Source organism: Nicotiana tabacum, chromosome 2 (genome assembly GCF_000715075.1).
Source record: "Nicotiana tabacum cultivar K326 chromosome 2, ASM71507v2, whole genome shotgun sequence".
NCBI lineage: Eukaryota > Viridiplantae > Streptophyta > Magnoliopsida > Solanales > Solanaceae > Nicotiana > Nicotiana tabacum.
The window spans coordinates 2,017,999-2,038,204 of record NC_134081.1 but is presented as its reverse complement, the minus strand read 5'-3'; the positions used below and the strand labels follow the sequence as shown (position 1 = coordinate 2,038,204).

The following is a 20,206-nucleotide window of genomic DNA, read 5'->3' as shown; positions in this document are numbered from 1 at the left end:
CTTGAACAAGAGAGTGACAGATAGGGGTCTAGAGAGGAGTGGCCGGATGTTAGGAGTCTTCAATGGAGGAAAGTGAAGGAGATGGTGTTGGTTCAAGCTTTTTCCAAAGCTTTTCCTTGTTCTTGTTTTCACGTTTTTTTTTTTTCAAAAAAAATCCCCCTCCTTCATTTGTGAAGTCCAAAATATATAGATGTGTGGGTTGTAGAACTGATGTGAGTAAGTGGTGAGAAGAGTGTGAGAAGTGGGGAAAGGGACGTGAGGGAGTTAGAATTGTGGGGAGAGGAGACGTGAGGGAGAGGGGAGTTTAGCAAACAAATATGGGAAGTTAAGGGATTGGGGTGAGCTGGGTAATTAGTAAAGATAACATTTTATTTTTGTATCTTTCAAGATTTTACACGTTTTTGTTTGTAGCTTTTTTATTCTTTCTTTTTTAACTTTTTACTAACCTTTTTTTTTTCATTAAACAAAAAAGAAGGTATATATATATATATATATATATATATATATATATATATATATATATATATATATATATATATATATATATATATATATATATATATATATATATATATATATATATATATATATATATATATATATATATATATATATATATATATATATATATATATATATATATATATATATATATATATATATATATATATATATATATATATATATATATATATATATATATATATATATATAGAATAAATCATATATTGTTGTAAATTTTCATTTTTATATTTACAAATAGAAATAAAATATGTTCTATAAGTATATATATATATATATATATATATATATATATATATATATATATATATAAAATTAGACCTAAAGAAAATATTTACACCAAAATAGTATAGAATTTGGGTATGGTCAAAAATTAGTTGTTCACAGTCGGTATGTACAATCACCTTTGTACCCATCAAATGCGGGCGGAACTTCTCCATAGCAAAGACAATAGCAAGGATCTCTTTTTCGGTCACTGTGTAATTGACTTGGGCATCATTCATGGTCTTACTAGCATAGTAGACCAGATGAAAGATTTTGTTGATACATTGCCCCAAACCTGCTCCGACCTCCACATCACTTGCTTCACACATGAGCTCAAAAGGCAAGATCCAATCCGGTGCGGTGATAATAGGAGTAGTAGTCAACTTGAACTTGAGCAATTCTAATGCCTTCATACAATCGTCGTTGAAATGGAACTTGGCATCCTTCACCAAAGGTTTACACAAGGGGTTCACCATCTTTAAAAAGTCCTTGATGAATCGGCGATAGAACCCCGCATGACCCAAGAAGCTCCTCACTCCCTTCATGGATGTAGGGGAGGGAGTTTGGAGATCACTTCAATTTTGGCCTTGTCGACCTCAATACCATGCTTTGAAATTTTGTGGCCTTGGACTATGCGTTCTTTGACCATGAAGTGACATTTCTCCCAATTCAAAACCAAGTTTGTCTCCTCACATCTTGCCAAGACCTTATCCAAATTTTTCAAGCAGTCATTGAAGGAATTCCCAACCACAAAGAAATCATCCATAAAGACCTTAAGAAAATCCTCCACCATGTCGGTGAAGATGGCCATCATACACCGTTGAAAAGTCATTGGTGTATTGGATAAACCAAATGGCATCCGCGAGAATGCGAAAGTACCATAGGGACAAGTGAAAGTAGTCTTCTCTTGGTCCTCAGGAGCAATAAGAATTTGATTGTAGCTGGAATATCCATCAAGGAAACAATAAAAAGCTCGTTCGGCCAACCTATCAAGCATTTGATCAAGAAATGGAAGCGGAAAATGATCTTTCCAAGTGACTTTGTTGAGCTTCCTATAGTCTATGCAAACTCTTCACCCGGTGACCATTCTTGTGGGGATCAACTCGTTCTTGTCATTTGTTACCACAATCATACCCCCTTTATTTGGAACACATTGCACCGGAGAGGTCCACGAGCCATCGGAAATGGGGTAAACAACCCCGGAATCCAACCATTTTATGGTCTCCTTCTTCACCACCTCTTGCATTGCTTCATTTAATCTTCTTTGATGTTCAATGGAAGATTTGGCATCCTCCTCCAAAATAATCTTGTGCATGCAAAGGCGGGGCTTATAATCCGAATATCTGCCAGTGTCCATCCTATAGCTTTCTTCCTCTTTTGAAGCACTGCCAAAGTAGAATCTACCTGCACGTTAGTCAAGCAAGAGGAAAGAATAACAGGTAACGTAGAACATGGGCCAAGAAACTCATACCTGAGATGTGAAGGCAATGACTTTAACTTCAAAGTGGGAGGCTTCTCAATTGAGGGCTTTGTTGGAGGAGTCTTCCGATTTTTAAGATCTAAGGATAATTTTCGGGGTTTATAAGTATGTGACCCCATTCCTTGTAATGCATTTATACATTCCACAAAGCCTTCCTTCTCATCATCATCATGATTAAGCAATACGGCTTCCAAAATGTCATCAACATTCATCATGGCACTAGCATCATTAACAATCACCTCGGTCACTAAGTCCACAAACGAACAAACTTCATTGCTATTCGGTTGCCTCATAGATTTGCACACATGGAAAACCACATTTTTATCACACACTCGGAAGGTGAGCTCACCGGCTTCCACATCAACAAGAGCCTTCCCCGTAGCAAGGAAAGGTCTACCCAATATAATAGGCACCTCATAGTCTACTTCGCAATCAAGAATCACAAAGTCCGCCGGGAGGATGAACTTATCAACACGAACCAACACATCATCAATAATACCCAATGGTCTCTTCATAGTATGATCCGCCATTTGTAACCTCATAGATGTGGGTCTTGGTTGCCCAATTCCCAAAGTTTTGAATACCGAGTAGGGCATCAAGTTGATACTCGCCCCTAGATCACATAGAGCTTTGGCAAAGTCGGCGCTTCCAATAGTGCAAGGGATTGTGAAAGCGTCGGGATCTTCCAATTTCGGAGCCATTGAGTGTACAATAGCACTCACTTGATGTGTCATTTTTATAGTCTCATAATTCATTAATCTTTTCTTTGTCACCAAATCCTTCATGAATTTTGCATAACCGGGCATTTGTTCTAATGCCTCAACTAATGGCACATTAATGGATAAGCTCTTCATCATGTCAATAAACTTCTTGAATTGGTTCTCACTATTTCGCTTGGCGAGCCTTTGAGGGTATGGAGGAGGAGGCCTTGGCATTGGTGCCTTGGCCTTTGGCACTACCGGTCCCGGTATGTCAATCTCGTGAACCACATTGCTTGGAATATCATCTTCTTGAACCACTACATCATCATCCACAATTCTTCTTTGATTTAAGGTGGTTGCATCTCTACCTCTTCCACTCCTTGTTGTTACAGCCATGGCATATCCCGTGTTGTTCCCACCCTTTGGGTTCACCATCGTATCACTAGGTAGTGCCCCCTTAGGACGAGTGTTTAAAGCTTGCGAGATTTTTCCCAATTGAACTTCCAAATTGCGGATTGAAGTGTTGTGAGAGGCTAATTGAGCATCGGAGTCGGCATTTTTCTCCATCATTTATTTGAACATCTTTTCAATCTGTCCCTTCTCATTGGTGGAAGAACTAGAACCTTGAGACAGATAAGGAGGCGGATTGTTCGGTTGTTGATACATCGGGGGCCTTTGAAAGCCCGGCCCCCGATTCCCTTGGTTGTTGCCTCCCCAATATCCTTGATTGTTGCCACCCCAATTTCCTATGTTGCCTTGACTGTTCCAATTGCCTTGATTATTGTTATTATTCCAATTACCTTGATTGTTGGTACCACCACTCCAATTGCCTTGGTGGTTTTGATTGTTCCAATTTTCTTAATTTCCTTGAGATCGTCATTGTTGTTGATTCGGGCCTTGAGAGTTGTTCCTTTGCCCTTGGTAATTATTCAGATATTTCACTTCTTCCTCTTGCTCATTGTATGATTTATCTTGGTCAAACCCACTATCATCTTGCACAAATTGTTCCACATGGTTTTGCACTTGTTGACCCTTTTGCCTTCTCTTGTTCACCATCATATTGATACCTTCCATTGCATTTACTTGCTTAGGACCTTGAAACTATTAAAGTTGAGCTTTGGCCAACTGATTCATTGTAGTGGTCAACTCGGCAATTGCTTGCCCATGATCATGAAATTCTTTATGTAGGTGAATCATATTTGGATCACCTTGAGGAACGTTTGCTCTACTTTGCCATGCCGATGAAGTATCCGCCATTTCATCTAAGACTTCACAGGCTTCGGCATATGGTGTTGTTATGAAAATTCCACCGTCAAGTTGATTGACCACGCATTGATTGGTAGTATTGATCCCCCTGTAGCAGGTTTGTTGAATCATAGCCTTAGTCATGCCATTATTCGGGCACTCTTTCACCATAGTGCGGTAGCTCTCCCATATCTCGTGCAAACGCTTATTGGATTCTTGTTTGAATGCTAGAATCTCGTCTCTAAGAGTAGACATATGCCCGGGAGAGAAGAACTTGGCAATGAATTTTTCCGCCAATTCATCACATGTATGGATAGAATGGTTTGGTAATCTTTCTAACCAGTCCAAGCTTTCCCCCATAGAGAGAAGGGAAATAGCCTCAACCTTAGAGAATCCTCGGAGACGTTGGTCTGTTTACTCCCGCAGCAAGTATCCATATATCCTTTCAAGTGTTTTTACGCATTTTGGTTCGGAGCCCCGGTGAAGAATCCCCGTTGCTCAAGAAATGTGAGCATAACATTTGTGATTTGAAAGCTGCCCGCCCTAATGCGTGGCGGGATTATGGCACTTGCGTACCCTTTATTCGGCAATACTCGGTGTGGAGCCGCTCTTGGTGGATTTGGGGGTGGAACGGGAATGTTTTCTTGAGGTGGTCGGCCTCGTCTATTTGCTTGAGGCTCAAGAGGAACCTCTTCAACTAGGTCATCTTCCACGTCCACATCCCCCAAAGGCATATTTCCGAGAGAATCATTGTTGAGAGCCATTTTTGTACGTACAATCGATTCACAAAAAGGTTAGTAACCCGGAAGGAAAAGAAGACAAATCACATACAAAATCAAATATATAGCTAAATTTATTTTTTAGCTCGCCGGCAACGGCGCCAAAAATTGATGTCTCCCAAACTCACACCACTAATTGGGATTGTGAGGCGGTCGATGCAATTATAAATACCCAACACGAGTCGGGGTCGATTCCACAGAGAGCTTTATGTTGGATTAGGTATATACCTAGTCTAAGTATATGAGGTGCCTAAGATTATACTTCCACATATTCGGTTGTTTCGTTTCTACTCCTAAATCTTATGTTAATGTTGTAATTGTAAAGCTAAGAGACAATGTTTTTCTGTATTGTTGTTTTTTAGGTTATAAAAGATCTAGGGTTGTAATTTCCACCTAGTTGGTTACCTAACGGATTGAGAGCTTTAGGGCATGTTTGGGTGGTCGAGATACAATATAGCAATCACACGTGATTACTCACTCTATACCTCTTGGTAGTTTGAGTGATTTTGCCCAATTTGGCTTTCTCAAGTCCAAATGGGCATTTCACAAAACACGTGATAGATGCTCAAGTCGGGTCTTACTATCTCTATATTCGACCCTTTTATTTGGGGCTATCAATTTATTGAGTTCACCTCAATTTCTTGTTAGCCAAGTTTTCTTAGACTTAATCTCTCTTTCTCAAGTAGAGACTAAGTCAATTAGGCATGAATCAATGTTTGCAACTATCAATTCTCAATTTCAAGCAAGAACTAGGCTAAATATCATATACCCAATCATAAACAAGCCTTAAAACAATCACCCATTAAGTACCCATACTAGGATTGGGTCACAACCCTAGCTAAGGGTTTAGCTACTCATAGAAAATAAAGAAATTAAAGAAGAACCTAAGATAAAACTCATAATAGATGATTAAGGGAAGAAAATCTAATGGTAAAATTATAAACTATTACAAAGTTACCCAAAATAGTAAAGAAAAATGGCTATCTATTCTCAGGCGTTCTCTGCTTGACCTAAATTTGACAAAAAAAACTATTTATACCAGCTGAAATTATCGGACAAAATTACCCTGCGGAGATTCTGTGGCCGCACAATTATATATGCAGTCCGCACTTTGACATTAGCTTGACAAGATGGACTTCTGCGGCCTATGAATTTGATCGGTGGTGTTAAGGCAGGATTACCCCTTCGAGCGTTGATGTACTAATGAGGCAGGTGTCTTTCAACCCGTTTGGGTGGTGCAATTTAGAATCTGAAATTACATTTAATGGTGCCGGGATTTATGGTAATCATGTATGATTATGGATTCTACATTTTAGTATAAGAAAGGTAAGAAGAATAATTTTAAAATTCACATAAGGTATTTTTAGAGTGAGCGTTACAGTTGCAGTATTTATGGAGGTACTTAAGAAGAGTACAATGGCTTACGGGCCTTATGGTAGTATGGTGTTATGTCAAGGTGTCTTGTAATGAGCTTTGGGAAAGGATCGTGGAGTTCTGATAAGGAGAAGTATCAAATTGAGGTTAATTCAGAAGAACCTCAAAGTAAATAGGACAACTGGTAGTAGGCTAGACCAGTATGGTAATGGCATGCTCGGTTCTTTTGGGTAATAATGACGTGGAGACATCACAGATGTTTTGGTGGCAAATTCTTGGGCTTTAGTGACCTGCGTGGCTTGGGCGAGTTGGAGGAAATTAGTTCTGATAGCTTGATTAGGTGCAAATAGATTTCAAAGTGTTCTTGGTGGTTTCTACCATGGTTTGAACCGGATATTTCTACCAGTGTGGGGAACGTGTTGTGTATTGTGATTTTCTCCTGGAAGGAAGCAAGAGGAAGGTTTCTAACTAACCGAGTATATAAATTGCTGGTGACTCAAAGTTGATAGTGAGATTCTTGTGCTTGCCACATGATGGTATGATAGATGTGGTGTGTTGTGCAGGATTAAGATTTATATGTACAAGGTGACAGTTCATTCTTGAAAGCAAGTTCATGAGTTCTGGACAGAATGGTCAGTGTTGTATATTTAGATGAATGTTATAGTTGCTCGGTAATCCCTGAGAGGGGTGCGTGGTTGAAAGGGGCATTGTGTTTTGATTTACGGATATTCATTGATATTGTGGTACTCTCCTGGTTGATCGACTGTTGATATTCAATTTTGCTATGTAGCACGGAAGAATTTTAGGAGTATTCCTCATGGGATGATCGCGTATGAGAGATGTGTTAGACATTCTGGCGGTGGAGTTGGGATCAGATATGGGATTCGTGTGTTATATGGATTTGGAGACTAGGAGTTCTCAAGAGCAGGTTATTTTCATGGTTGTGAACTGTGAAGTCATGGTCGAAGCTAGCTAGACGATAGTATGTGTTATGATTCAGTCATTTTGGGCTTTCAGAGGGTTATTTATCCATGTGTGGGTGCCCGAAGTTGATTTGGGGGTCCATTGGTAGGCCCAATTAGGATGTGTATTCTACACCGAGTCGGATTGGTTGGTTCCATAAGGGATGTGCCATTCGGTTGTTGTTGAGCTTATTCGTGTTTTGATATATTCGGTGAGTTACTCTTCTATGCTACGAGGGGTTGTGATTCGTTAGTTGTATGCACCCATGGTGCAGTTCTATTGGGATCTTATAGCGGAAATTATGCAAGATGGGTATTTGGGTGATGCATGAGTGGTTGCGCATTGGTTATGTTCTTTCGGGTTTGTGTGGTATTGTGTCATTTGCTTTTTCATGGTTATGGTAATGCACTTCGAGTACTTGATGCCGGATTGCGCGTGGTTATTGATTTTGAGCATGGTGACTGAGGTATTTCATATGGATCAGTGTTTGGATGGGGTCGCGCATTGCAGCAGAGTTATGTTGAGATATGATCCTTGTGTTAGATTCGTGTGTTATGGTTCTACGGTGTGTGATGGGTTCTTAGCATTGCATTGGGGTGGTACCCGTCGAGCTTACGGGACGATTCTCTTATTTGAGTCATTTTCGTGATTGAGTACATTTGGAATGTTGCTTATTGGTGCACGGATTACATGGGTTGTGGCTTTAGATAATATTTGTGTGGCATGACATTAGAGTAGCTGGTATTTGATAAGATGAAGTCGTCGGATCTAGGATGGGTGCTATCAGATTTGATTCTGGCATATTTGGAAGGATAATATTGAAAGTCGGCTTAGGAATTTGCTATGGTTCTTGTCGAACGAGAGGGAGCTCCATGACTGGTAGATATGATGAATGGTTACGAGTCTCTACATGTATTTTTCATCATCGGTGGTGTGCGGAGGGTTTAGAATTGAGTCTTGTTTGATATGAGGTTTATTACCGGCATGGGGTTGTTTCGAGCAGCTATGGTGATTAGAAATCATTGCTTCGAGCATTTGAGCTATGTGGTATTTGAGTTTTAAGTATTTGAGTTATGGTTACGGCTTTTGGTACAGTTTGTTCAGACTTATACAGTGTGTAGGTTGCGGGATTCTGACCTTATAAGAAATTTCGGATGTTGGAAATTGGATTTTAAGGCTTGTGAGCTAGGTAGAATTAAGAAATTTCAGTTATGTGGTGTTATCAAACCTATATGGGATAGGGTGACATGGGATCACCCCTGGGTACGTGCGTGGTAAGATGGAATAGTGATTTGGTGGCTTGAAAACAACTCTCGGCATGTTCAAGGACGAACGTATGTTTAAGTGGGAGAGGATGTAATGACCCGGCCGGTTGTGTTAAGCGTATTAGCCCTGATCCCCAATTTACTGCATTCCCCATATCTGTTTCTGCTTATGTGACTTGCCGGGAGGTCTTGTTTTGGTTTCGAAGTATTTTGGGACACTTAGTCCCTAAAACGGAAGCTTAAATCTTAGGATTTTGACCGTAGTCAGAATGGTGTGAAGACAACTCCGAAATGGAGTTCTGTCGGTTCCGTTAGCTCCATTGTGTGATTTTGGACTTAGGAGCGTGTCCGGACTGTGAATTTGAGGTCTGTAGCTGATTTAGGCTTGAAATGGCGAAAATTTGACCGGGGGGTTGACTTTTTGATATCGGGGTCGGATTTCGATTCCGGAAGTTGGAGTAGGTCCGTAATGTTGAGTATGACTTGTGTACACAATTTGAGGTCAATCGAGCGTGATTTGGTATGATTCGGCAGCGTTTGTAGAATTCGAAAGTTTAGAAGTTCTTTACACTTGAATCCGGGTGTAATCGGTGTTTTGGTGTTGTTTTGAGTGATTCTAAGGTTCGACTAAGTTCGTATTGGGTTATATGACTTGTTGGCATGTTTGGTTGAGGTCTCAGGGGCCTCGGGTAGATTTCGGATGGTTAAAGGACTTGATTTTTGAGTTGATGAAGCAGCTGAGGAGCTGCTGCGGTGTGAGCACACAGAAGCGTGGTATGAATCGCAGATGCGGGCAAGGCCATGAAGGACAGGGGTCGCAGGTGCGAAGAATTTCCCGCACCTGCGGTAGCGTAGATGCGGACAAGTGAACGCAGGTGCGGGGGAAGCTAGGAGAGAGTGACTCCGTAAAAGCGAGGCCAGGGTCGCAGATGCACGTTCGCAGGTGCGGAACCTGGAGCGCAGGTGGGGGCCCTGGAGGTGCAAGTGACTTCCACATAAGCGGCATTTTTACCACAGATGCGACATCGCAGGTGCGACAATAGGTCCGCAGATGCGGAAAGTCTTGGCAGAAGGTTTAAAAGCAAGGGTTCGCGATTTTAGTCTTATTTCAACATTTTGGACTCGGACTTAGGCGATTGTGGAGAAGATTTTCGAGATGATTATTGAGGTAAGCTTCTTGTACTCATTTTGGATCATAAAACTTGTTTTCTCACTGATTTTCCCACCTAATTAGTGAGATTTTGAAGTGAAATTTGGGGGTTTAGGGCTTGAGAATTGGAGAGTGGATTTGGGGGATTTGGATGACTAAATGGTGTCGGATTTTGATAAATTTGGTATGGTTAGACTCCTTAGTGAATGGGCTTTCGGTTGTTGTGACTTTTGTCAGATTTCGAGACGTGGTCCCGGAGGCCGGTTTGAGTCGATTTCGGATTTTTGGCTATGATTTAGTACTTTTCTTGTGGAATTGATCCCTTTAGCCTATATTGATTGTATTTTATTATTTGTGGCTAGATTCGGGACGTTTGGAGATCGATTTGAGAAGCAAAGGCATTTCGACGTAAGGATTTTCTCAGTTTGAGGTAAGTAACACTTTCAAACTTGGTTCTGAAGGTTCGAAACCCCGAACTATATGTTATACGATTGGTATTGAGGTGACGCACATGCCAAGTGACGGGCGTGGGAGCGTGCACCGTGAGAATTGTGGCCCGATTGATTCCATGGCACTGTAGAATGACTCTATCTGGTTGATATCCGTATTTTCATCATGTGATAAAGTAATTAAGCTGTCAATCATGCTAGATATCATGTTTAGGTTTTATGCCGGTACTGTTGGGACCCCTAGTGGTCGTTTCTTGCTGTCATCTCACTGATTTCATTGATATTACGTACTCAGTCATGTTCATGCATTTCATATCATATCTCAGTCTCAGTTGTTATTTATTGATACATTATATCATTGTTTCGGGCTAGTTTTCATGATATTGTGAGCCTGTGAGGGAGACTGGAGAGATTGATGATTGAGTGAGGCTGAGAGCCTGATTATGAGTGACAGTTATGGGATCGGGCTGCACGCCGCAGCGGTTATATTGATGATTATGATACCGCTTGGGCTGTAGGAGCCCCTCCGGAGTCTGTAACATACCCCCAGTGAGCACAGTTGATATTATTGAGGGATGGATCTTCCCTGGACATGGATCTTGTCCAAAGTACTTGATACCTGGAGATGGATCTTCTCCACAGGGCTGGATTGGCCTTCCTCGGTACTGGGTGACTTATAGTCAGTGATGTATATGTTCCGGGATGGATTTTCCCTTGGTCGTATGGGCCATATATAGTACCGAGTGGTTGAGCATTCGAGAGTATGAGCACATGAGGCTGACAGCATGGTACATCACATACAGCATGTACATTGGCATGTAGAGATAGCAGAGTTATATTCTTTACACTGTTTGGATCTGCTTCACTTTACTGTTTTGAGTTGCCTATTTAATTTGAAAGCATGCCTACATTTCTGTTCAGTTATTTCTATTTTATCTGTACCGATTGAGTTCATCACTACCTTTCAATCCAAAGTTTGAACTTGTTATTTACTTAGTTGGATGTACTCACGTTACTCCCTGCACCTCGTGTGCAGATCCAGGCGTTTTTGGTCACGACGGCGGTTACTGATTGCGGCTTCAGAGTTCGGAGACTACCAAGGTAGCTGCACAGCGTTCGCAGGCCTTGACTCTCCTTTACACTAGTTGTATTTTTAGTTTATTTCTCTAGACACTAGTGGACTGTATTCTGAATTGGACGCTTATGTACTCTGTGACACCCCGATTTTGGGATGGATTGTATCGTATTTTGGATATTTTTGTCTTCAAAAAGGCTTTCCTAAATTATTAAATTGCTTCCGTCTTTATGTTCAAAGATTTTTCTGTGTTGAGATGTTGAGTTGTGGCTTGCCTAGTTCCACGATAGGCGCCATCACGATGGTTAGATTTTGGGTCGTGACATTTTTCTAGAAGTAGATGCCCACGGGAGATGGGCGTGCCTGATGTTATTTTTTGCATATTAATTAAGTACTTTTTCTTTTTATTATTTTTTTTGTTTGGTTTATTCTTTCAAAATTTTCACACATTAAAATTCCTATTCTTCTTTTGTCGCTGTAAAATCTTATATGATTAAACAAAATGTGTATATTAAAACTAGTAGCAGTGTATGATGTAGCATATAGTCAATGGATTTAACTGATCCCAATACTTTCAACATGGAAAATAGATATAAACAACAACAGCATACCCAGTATTATCCCACACTGTGGAGTCTGGGGAGGGTAGTGTGTACGCAGACCTTACCCCTACCTTGTGAGGATAGAGAGGTTGTTTCCAATAGACCCTCGGCTCACGAAAGTATAAGCACCACATTAATGAAATTATAAACAAGAAGGGACAATACCAAAAAGCCATATAAAAGCATAATATAAATAAGACTGTAAGGTGATCAATAATGAAAGAAAACAATGGTTAGTCATAAAACCTACTACCAACAGAAAGCGAGACTGTGTGCCAATACCACTATTGTGAACACTCTAGACTACCTACTCTACTACCCTAATCCTCGACCTTCATACCTTCCTATCAAGGGTCATGTCCTTGGTCAGCTGAAGCTGCGCCATGTCTTGCCTAATCACCTCTCCCCACCTCTTCTTTGGCCTACCTCTACCTCTCTGTAGGCCCCCCAATGTCAACCTCTCACATCTCCTCGCTGGGGCGTCTGTGTTCCTCCTCCTCACATGACCAAACCACCTAAGTCGTGCTTCCCGCATCTTGTCCTCAATAGGGGCCACACCCACCTTGTCGTGAATAACCTCATTTCTGATCCTATCTAACCTGGTGTGCCCGCACATCCATCTCAACATCCTCATCTCTGCTACATTCATCTTCTGTACATGAGTGATCTTGACTGGCCAACACTCAGCCCCATACAACACTGTTGGTCTGACCACCACTCTGTAGAACTTACTCATAAGTTTCGGTTGCACCTTCTTGTCACACAAAACACCGGAAGCGAGTCTCTATTTCATCCATCCCGCCCCAATACGATGTGTGACATCTTCATCAATCTCCTCATCCCCCTGAATAATAGACCCAAGGTACTTAAAACTCCCTCTCCTAGGGATGACCTGCGAGTCCAGCCTCACCTCCCCTTCCCCTCCTTGAGTCTCGCCACTGAACTTACACTCCAAGTATTCTATCTTGGTCCTGCTCAACTTGAAACCTTTAGATTCCAGGGTCTGCCTCCATACTTCTAATTGCGTGTTCACATCGTCTTGCATCTCGTCAATCAATACAATATCATCTGCAAATAGCATGCACCACGGAAAATAGATATAGATGTAAGAAAATTACTATTTAAAAAAAATTGAACTTATAATTCCAAAAGTGCAATGGGTACGCAATTGTAAGAACTAAAGGTTGAACCCGTAAAATTTATATTCTGGATCCACCTCTTCTTAATAATGCACCCGTCCTGCCAAAATCCTGGATCCGTCTCTGGTGGTCATAACATCTAACATAGAATTGGTTGGTAAATGCTAAAGGTGATCTTTAGGACATGTCACAAGCTAGACATGAAGGCATAGAAACACTCAAACAATTCTAATTTTCTCTTCACTGGATCAAAGTTTTACAAAGAGGATACACAATTGTATACAAATTAACTATTTTACGATCAAAAGATTTTGGATTAAAAAAAAATAACTTAACCCAATTTTTTATTTATAAATTTCACAATTTAATATTATATATTCAAAAAAAATAACTTTTAAAAAAAATAGTTATGCTGTGCGGGGCGGGTTTAAGCGCGGCGGGTTGAAAATAAAAAAAAGTTATGTTATACGGGGCGTGTTGAGATTGAACCCGCACCCATTGACATCTCTAAGTCACTCTCGCTATTTGAAACCGTCAAATGTAAGCAGCAGATAAGGGACCACAATTTGAAAAAAATAGGTTAGGTAGCAAACAACCCCACATGTTGAAAGGTGTATAGATCCATTTCACATACCAACAATTGTTTTCCTAGGGACCAATTTTCAGGTTTACTACAGCTGCCGTTGGCAAATTTTCTTGGAAACATGTTTACCCCAACCAATATGTCATTTTGTGAAAATTAAAACAAATGGCACATTAAATCCGGGATGAAAACCAAGTAGTAGTTTTAAACAAGAATTAGTGTTCGGATAACACAACAGGTGCAGATTATGGAAAAAGCAAATTTTGATTCAATAAAACGACCTCAAAAATGGGTTATAAGAGACCAGTCAATGTCACAACACCAATATTGTTTGTTATTAAACCAATCCGCGGCCATACATCAGATAGAAAAAAACAGAAAGAAAGCCTTACACACTATGTCCATTAAAACAGACACTTTCGTAATTCGATACTGCCATCTCGTTTTCAAAACGGAAATCAAAAAAAGGGACAGAAACCAAAAAACTTGTTCTAGTACTTGTAGTCCTTGACATGAAGACTCTCGGAAGCACCCTCACTCAAGTTGGTAGCACCAGCATACTTTCCGAGTGTAGCCTCGGAGTTGGCCTTGCACCTAGTAAGGAATGCAGCTTGCGCCTTCTGTACATTCTCCTCCTTTCCGGCCCAAGCCTTGAGGGTGCTCTGCTGAAGAGCACGTCCAAAGGAGAATGAAAGCGACCATGGCTTCTTGGTTTGGAGCTTGTTCATGGCGTTGAGGTTGACGGTGGCCTCCTCTTCACTTTGACCACCAGACAAGAACACAACAGCGGGAACAGCAGCCGGCATTGTGCGCTGCAAGGCACGGATGGTGTACTCAGCAATCACCTCAGGTGCAACCTTGGCGGCTTCAGAACCAGGAGTGACCATGTTAGGCTTCAACAAGGTACCCTCGAGGAGTACATGGTGGTCATTGAGAGCCTTGTAGCAAGCAGCAAGAACACGCTCGGTAACATCAGCGCACTTGTTAATGTCATGGGATCCATCAACAAGGATCTCGGGCTCAACAATGGGTACAAGACCATTTTGTTGGCAGATAATGGCATATCTTGCAAGGCCATTGGCGTTCTCATTGATCGCGAGCTGAGAAGGCTCATTGGCACCGATCTTGAGCACGGCACGCCATTTGGCAAACCTAGCACCAGCCTCGTAGTACTTTTGGCATCGCTCTGCAAGGCCGTCAAGACCTTGGGTGGTGGTCTCACCGTTGGTTCCTGGGAGCTCAACGGTACCCTTGTCAACTTTAATACCGGGGAGAACTCCACCCTCCTTCAAGACATCGACGAAAGGCTTGCCTGCAAATATCAGAACATTAGCATACCGCAATCTAAGACTGTTTAATGGACTTAATAATCAGGCAAAATGGAGATCAATGCTAACAACAAATTAAATACTAGTACAAAGCATACCAGAAGCGGTCTTCTGGTAAAGTGTTTCCTCGAACAAGATAACACCGCTGAGGTACTGAACAGCTCCGGGGGTGGTGAAGAGCAACTCACGGAGAGCCCTCCTGTTTGATTCGACATTCTCAACGTTGATGCTCGAGAAACGCTTGCCAATTGTGCCAGTGGATTCATCAGCAGCAAGGATACCCTTTCCAGGGGTTCCAATGTATGCAGCATTAGCAATAAGCTCATCTACAGATTATTCACCATTTAATTACCTCTTAGCAACTACTAAAACATAAGCAATAACACCCAAATTGACATAACTAGGTAAGCATTCAGCTTCTAAGCCGAACTATCAAAAGTTAGATCTGGAAACTATAAAAACATCCAATCTAGGCATATTACAGAGGAATTTGAGATGCACAAAATTAAAGTAAAATAAAAACAGTCTACAACTGATTAAAACAAGTGAAATCAGATCCAGCCCGTAAGCCATTTGGATGCAACAAGATACAGAACTCAAAAATAAAACATACAGATAATTAATGATTAAGCAATAAACGAGGCAAATGAGAACGATTTCAATAAGAAACTGAAGACAAATATAATATAAAGATCTATTAGTCCATTGACAGATCAAGTATTCAAGTGGGACCATGAAATTGAGAAAATAACATAAAGATGTACTCTTTCGCATTCAACAACCAATATCTGAACCAAATCAAATCTAAAGTCAAGATCTAAAATTCCAGATCAAAAAAACACAAGATCTATCAAAAGGAACAAACAAACAAACAAACTCGGATCGATAAAAGCAAGATTCAAATAAAACAACCATAGGCAAAAATGTCTATAAAAGGAAAACGGTGAAGTAAGAATATTTACCGGCGTATTTGCCCTTGTAGCAAGACATGATAAAAGGCTTAAAAGAAACTAGAGAAAAAAGAGACAAAGTGAGAAGTTCAACTGAGAGAGATAGAAGAGAATACAATGAGGAAATGAGAGAGGGGTTAGGTTTTTATAATACGGCCATAGGGTTGGTGGGTTGGTACTTGTTACAAAAAGGGTGGGAGGGAGGGGGGTGGGGTTTGCAATATCATCGATGTTATCGCTACATGTACATTGCGACCCCTTCTGGTTTTCACCCCTTTTACACTTTTGCCCTCCACACTTATTCTCATTTTTCTAAATTGTGTTAAAAATATTTATACAATTAAATTACTTACAATAAATAATGGAGTAATAATTTAGGAAAGTTATCTACATATGAGTGAATTATTAAAAAAAAAAATTATACTGTTTTCCTGACTTTTACTACTCCATTTCTTCTTTATACTATTCTGATTTTGCATGTTTGCTTTAAATCGAGAGTCAATCGAAAACATAGCTACTTGCACAAGATAGGAGTAAGGTTGTATATTCAATACCCTCTCTAGATCTTACTTGTGGAATTACACTGAGTTTGTTATTGTTATTGTTGTTTTAAGTATCTTAAATATGACATAATATGATAATATTTGTGGGATTTATAATACTTTCTGTAATTCATTATTTTAAATATGTTATAATATTTGTAGAATTATAACAAGCTCTCATTAATGATAATATTAAATTTATAATTAAATTATTTTCAAATATATAGGTGTCTCATTCTTTTTGGAATAATATCCTTATTAGTGCCACATAAATTGAAACTGACAGTGTAATATATTATCTTAAATATTTTTTTATTAATTCATTTATTTACTGCTTATCAACTTTTCGGGAAAAGAAAATGATAATACCAAACAATTGGTTTTATTATTTTGTGTCATACACAATAATTTTTTTATTATGTGACATAATTTATTTTAGTTTAATCTTGACATGCATAAAAGAGACTTAATTGTATAATAAAATCGATCTTAACTTTAATCTTCTAAAATAAATAATAGTACAAAAGTTTTAACTCAAAAAAAAAAAGTATTACTAACACTTATTGAAGAATGAATATCTGCTGTATTCATTTAAGGCCATCATATGAGGTAGTAAAAATAAATACAAGTCACTGTTTCAAACAATTTATTAGTTTTAAACTTAATTTTTCTGTATTAACTATGTCGTTAAAAGAAGAGGAAATTAATTAATTAATTAATTATTATTATTATTATTATTATTATTTATTTACAATATCATTAATCATTGTTCAATTTTAAGTTTGTTGATATAATTATTAAGCGCATTGTTTGGTATCCTTTTTCCAAGAAAAGGCAAAGTATGTAATTAGTGACAAAATTAAGGTGTAATACCTAGATTATTACACAAATTGCAGAAATAAGCGACGAAGGGGGAGGTCAAAACAATGGGTAAGAAAAGGAGGGCTAGCACACGAGACAAATGGCTGGTGTTTTGAATGAAAACAACTTAAGCCCACAAAAATTTTATGAGGAGGGGAGCAACTTTTGGCAAAAAATTTGTACTTTAGTAGTAGTAAAACGAGGAATAATCTACACCTAAATCGGCGGGTTAGGTCACTTTTTTCTAACTTTATGGTTAAAGTGACAAATCTTTCTTTCCAAAATGAATATAGAAGGGTTTAATACAATGACATTATTAAAAAAACAAATTACACCATTATATGTTATTGGAATAATCTACAAGTTATTGCAAGAATCTGATGATTTAAAAAAAAATACTATAATACACTATCAGTGTACAGAACATAAACTTTAATAGATAATGGATCATATTCCTTGCCATTTTAAAGTTTTGAATAGATTGTTTATGGGTTTTTAACACGCACCACCTCTTCCGTTTTACGTAAATGATCGTTAAGGTGAAAATTCAGTTTTGCACAAGCTACTCTTTCAATAAGCAGTGAAGTCGATAAATGATCACTACTAAAAAAAAGGATAAATTTTATAGCTAAATAGAAAAATTTGTTGCTAATTCTGTTGAGCAACGGATTAGCGATAGTATTATCAAAATATTCGGTTATGTACATACGATTTAACGACAGTACGACGAAGTTCGTAGCTAATTCCAAAAAAAAAAGATGAATGCACCAATTACATGTGCTGGCTATAAATAAACCACTAAATACGCTATTCAATTACATCAAAACATCCATCCAACACAAGAATGAGAACATATGAGCCTAGAGGTTAGTTGGGTGAGCCATAAATAATAAGAACATGCGAAAAATTTTATAACCATAAAATTAGTTCATTATTATTGGTTGTATCAATGTTTGTTTTATAATTTGGTTAATTATTTTAATTTCAACTTAAAATAGAGAATTTAAAGTGAAAAATAGGTTTGAGAAATATTTAAAGTAAAATAATAGCATTCACTTACAAAACTTTAAAAAGAAAGTCAAGTGATGTCCAAACGCAACTTCAATTTTCAACTTACATTCAGAGATGAATTCAAAATTTAAAATTTAAAAATTCTCATAGAGAGACCTCAAGTTATATCGCATTGAACGTCAGCCAAGAAAAATATAGATATTAAAAGAGAAGAAGCTACTCATTTTGGTGGGGAAAAAAAAAGATACAAGAGCGCAATTAAATTTTTCAACGCCGGCCGATTTCTCATAAACTAGAAATTCCAACTATTTAATTGTTGTAATAGCTCTATTTTATATTCTTTCAGTAGCATTTGGAATTTTCAATTTTCATACAATCATGCCGTGGCACATTAAATATAATAAAAACAGATAATAATCATTATAAACGAGTAGAAAAGAAGTAGCTTACGTTTTTAATGTTTAATTGCAGAATTCACCTTTGTGGATTAGGTCCAAAGTTAACTAGTCCAAATCGGATGATGTGCCCCAACAAGAATAAAGTGAAGCAATAATACAAAATTTTGCATTTTCTAGTTGCAATAACAGACTTAATTAAGAAAAAAATCAGTACTAATCTATATCTATATCTATATATTATTATAAAAGTATGAATAAAATGTTGGATTACAAAAATAACCTTTTAATATTAAGCATAATAATCCACAATAAAAGGACATAATTAAAATTTTAGACATTAGCCTTGTAATCCTATTAGTTTTAGGACATAATACTGCACGTTAGGAATTCTAATAGTACAAATATTTTCGGGCATTAGATATATAATCAAATACTACCTTACTTATGTTGTCCAGATATTATCCGCCAAAGAAGCATTTGCAATCACTGTAATTATCGTAATAATTAGGTTTCACAAGCATATACTTTCTTACTGTTTTTTTCAAGTTTGGGAAGTTTATTCTCGCCCTTGGCCAAGGTCACATTTTTTTCACAAACAATTCAGCAAACACAAAAGAATCAAATAAGTACCAATTCATAATAAGAATTATTCTAATTCAACATTCAGCGTGGCACCAAACTTTTTCCTTACTTATTCTCTATTGTGTTTCTTTTTCCCTTTTTGCTTGATAAAATATATTTTGCATAAAGTCCCTGAATTTTCTTATACTTTTTTCTTTCTTAGTTTATCTTTTACTTTTATTGTCATGGCATGATTAATCTCTATGATGCGTTATTCATAATAAATCTCAAGTTATAGTTGGTTTCAAATAAACGAGTCTTATCTGGTAGGTTTTGGAAATTGAAAAGCAAGTTGCAGGCGTGGAACAGTTTTGAGAAAAAGACTCAATAGAAAATTGGTTAAAATTTAAATTATTCTTAAGAAGGAGATATATCTATCTATATCTATCTATATCTGTATCTATCTATATTATTATAAAAGCATGAATAAAATATTAGATTACAAAAATAACCTTTTAATATTAAGCATAATAACTCACAATAAAATGACATAATCGGAATTTGCAAATATAAAGATCTAAAAGTGGAATGACATATTAATCTTTTTACTCTTTGAAAATAAAATTTATGGTGGATAAAATTATAATTACGTTTAAATATTCAAATATGAGATGAGCTAATATTAAGAATCTAAATCAACAGAAAATAAATTATATTTTATGTTAAAACCAAATAATTAAATCTTTCAATTAATTATTTAGCAAGAGAATCCAATTAAATTATTTTTTAAATTCATTATATGAGTAAACTTATTTTTCAAGTTAAAAAAATATCTTAGGGTACATAAATAAGATTAAAAAGAGTGTTAGAGATTAAAAAAATATATCACAAAGTAAATAAGATTAGTATAATATTAAGAAGGTTTTAAAATTATATTATAAAAAGTCGACTATGGTATAGCGAG

General features: G+C 37.8%; 1 protein-coding gene across 1 annotated transcript; it reads right to left on the bottom strand.

The window, feature by feature from the left end:
* Positions 1-13,902: 13,902 nt before the first annotated feature.
* LOC107821177 (fructose-bisphosphate aldolase 6, cytosolic) lies at positions 13,903-16,103 on the bottom strand. Its single transcript, XM_016647598.2, has 3 exons — positions 15,882-16,103; positions 15,018-15,245; positions 13,903-14,903 (listed from the first exon to the last, which is right to left on the bottom strand). Exons 1-3 carry the CDS (start codon positions 15,907-15,909, stop codon positions 14,083-14,085), a joined length of 1,077 nt encoding a protein of 358 aa, XP_016503084.1. The 5' UTR covers positions 15,910-16,103; the 3' UTR covers positions 13,903-14,082.
* Positions 16,104-20,206: the final 4,103 nt, after the last annotated feature.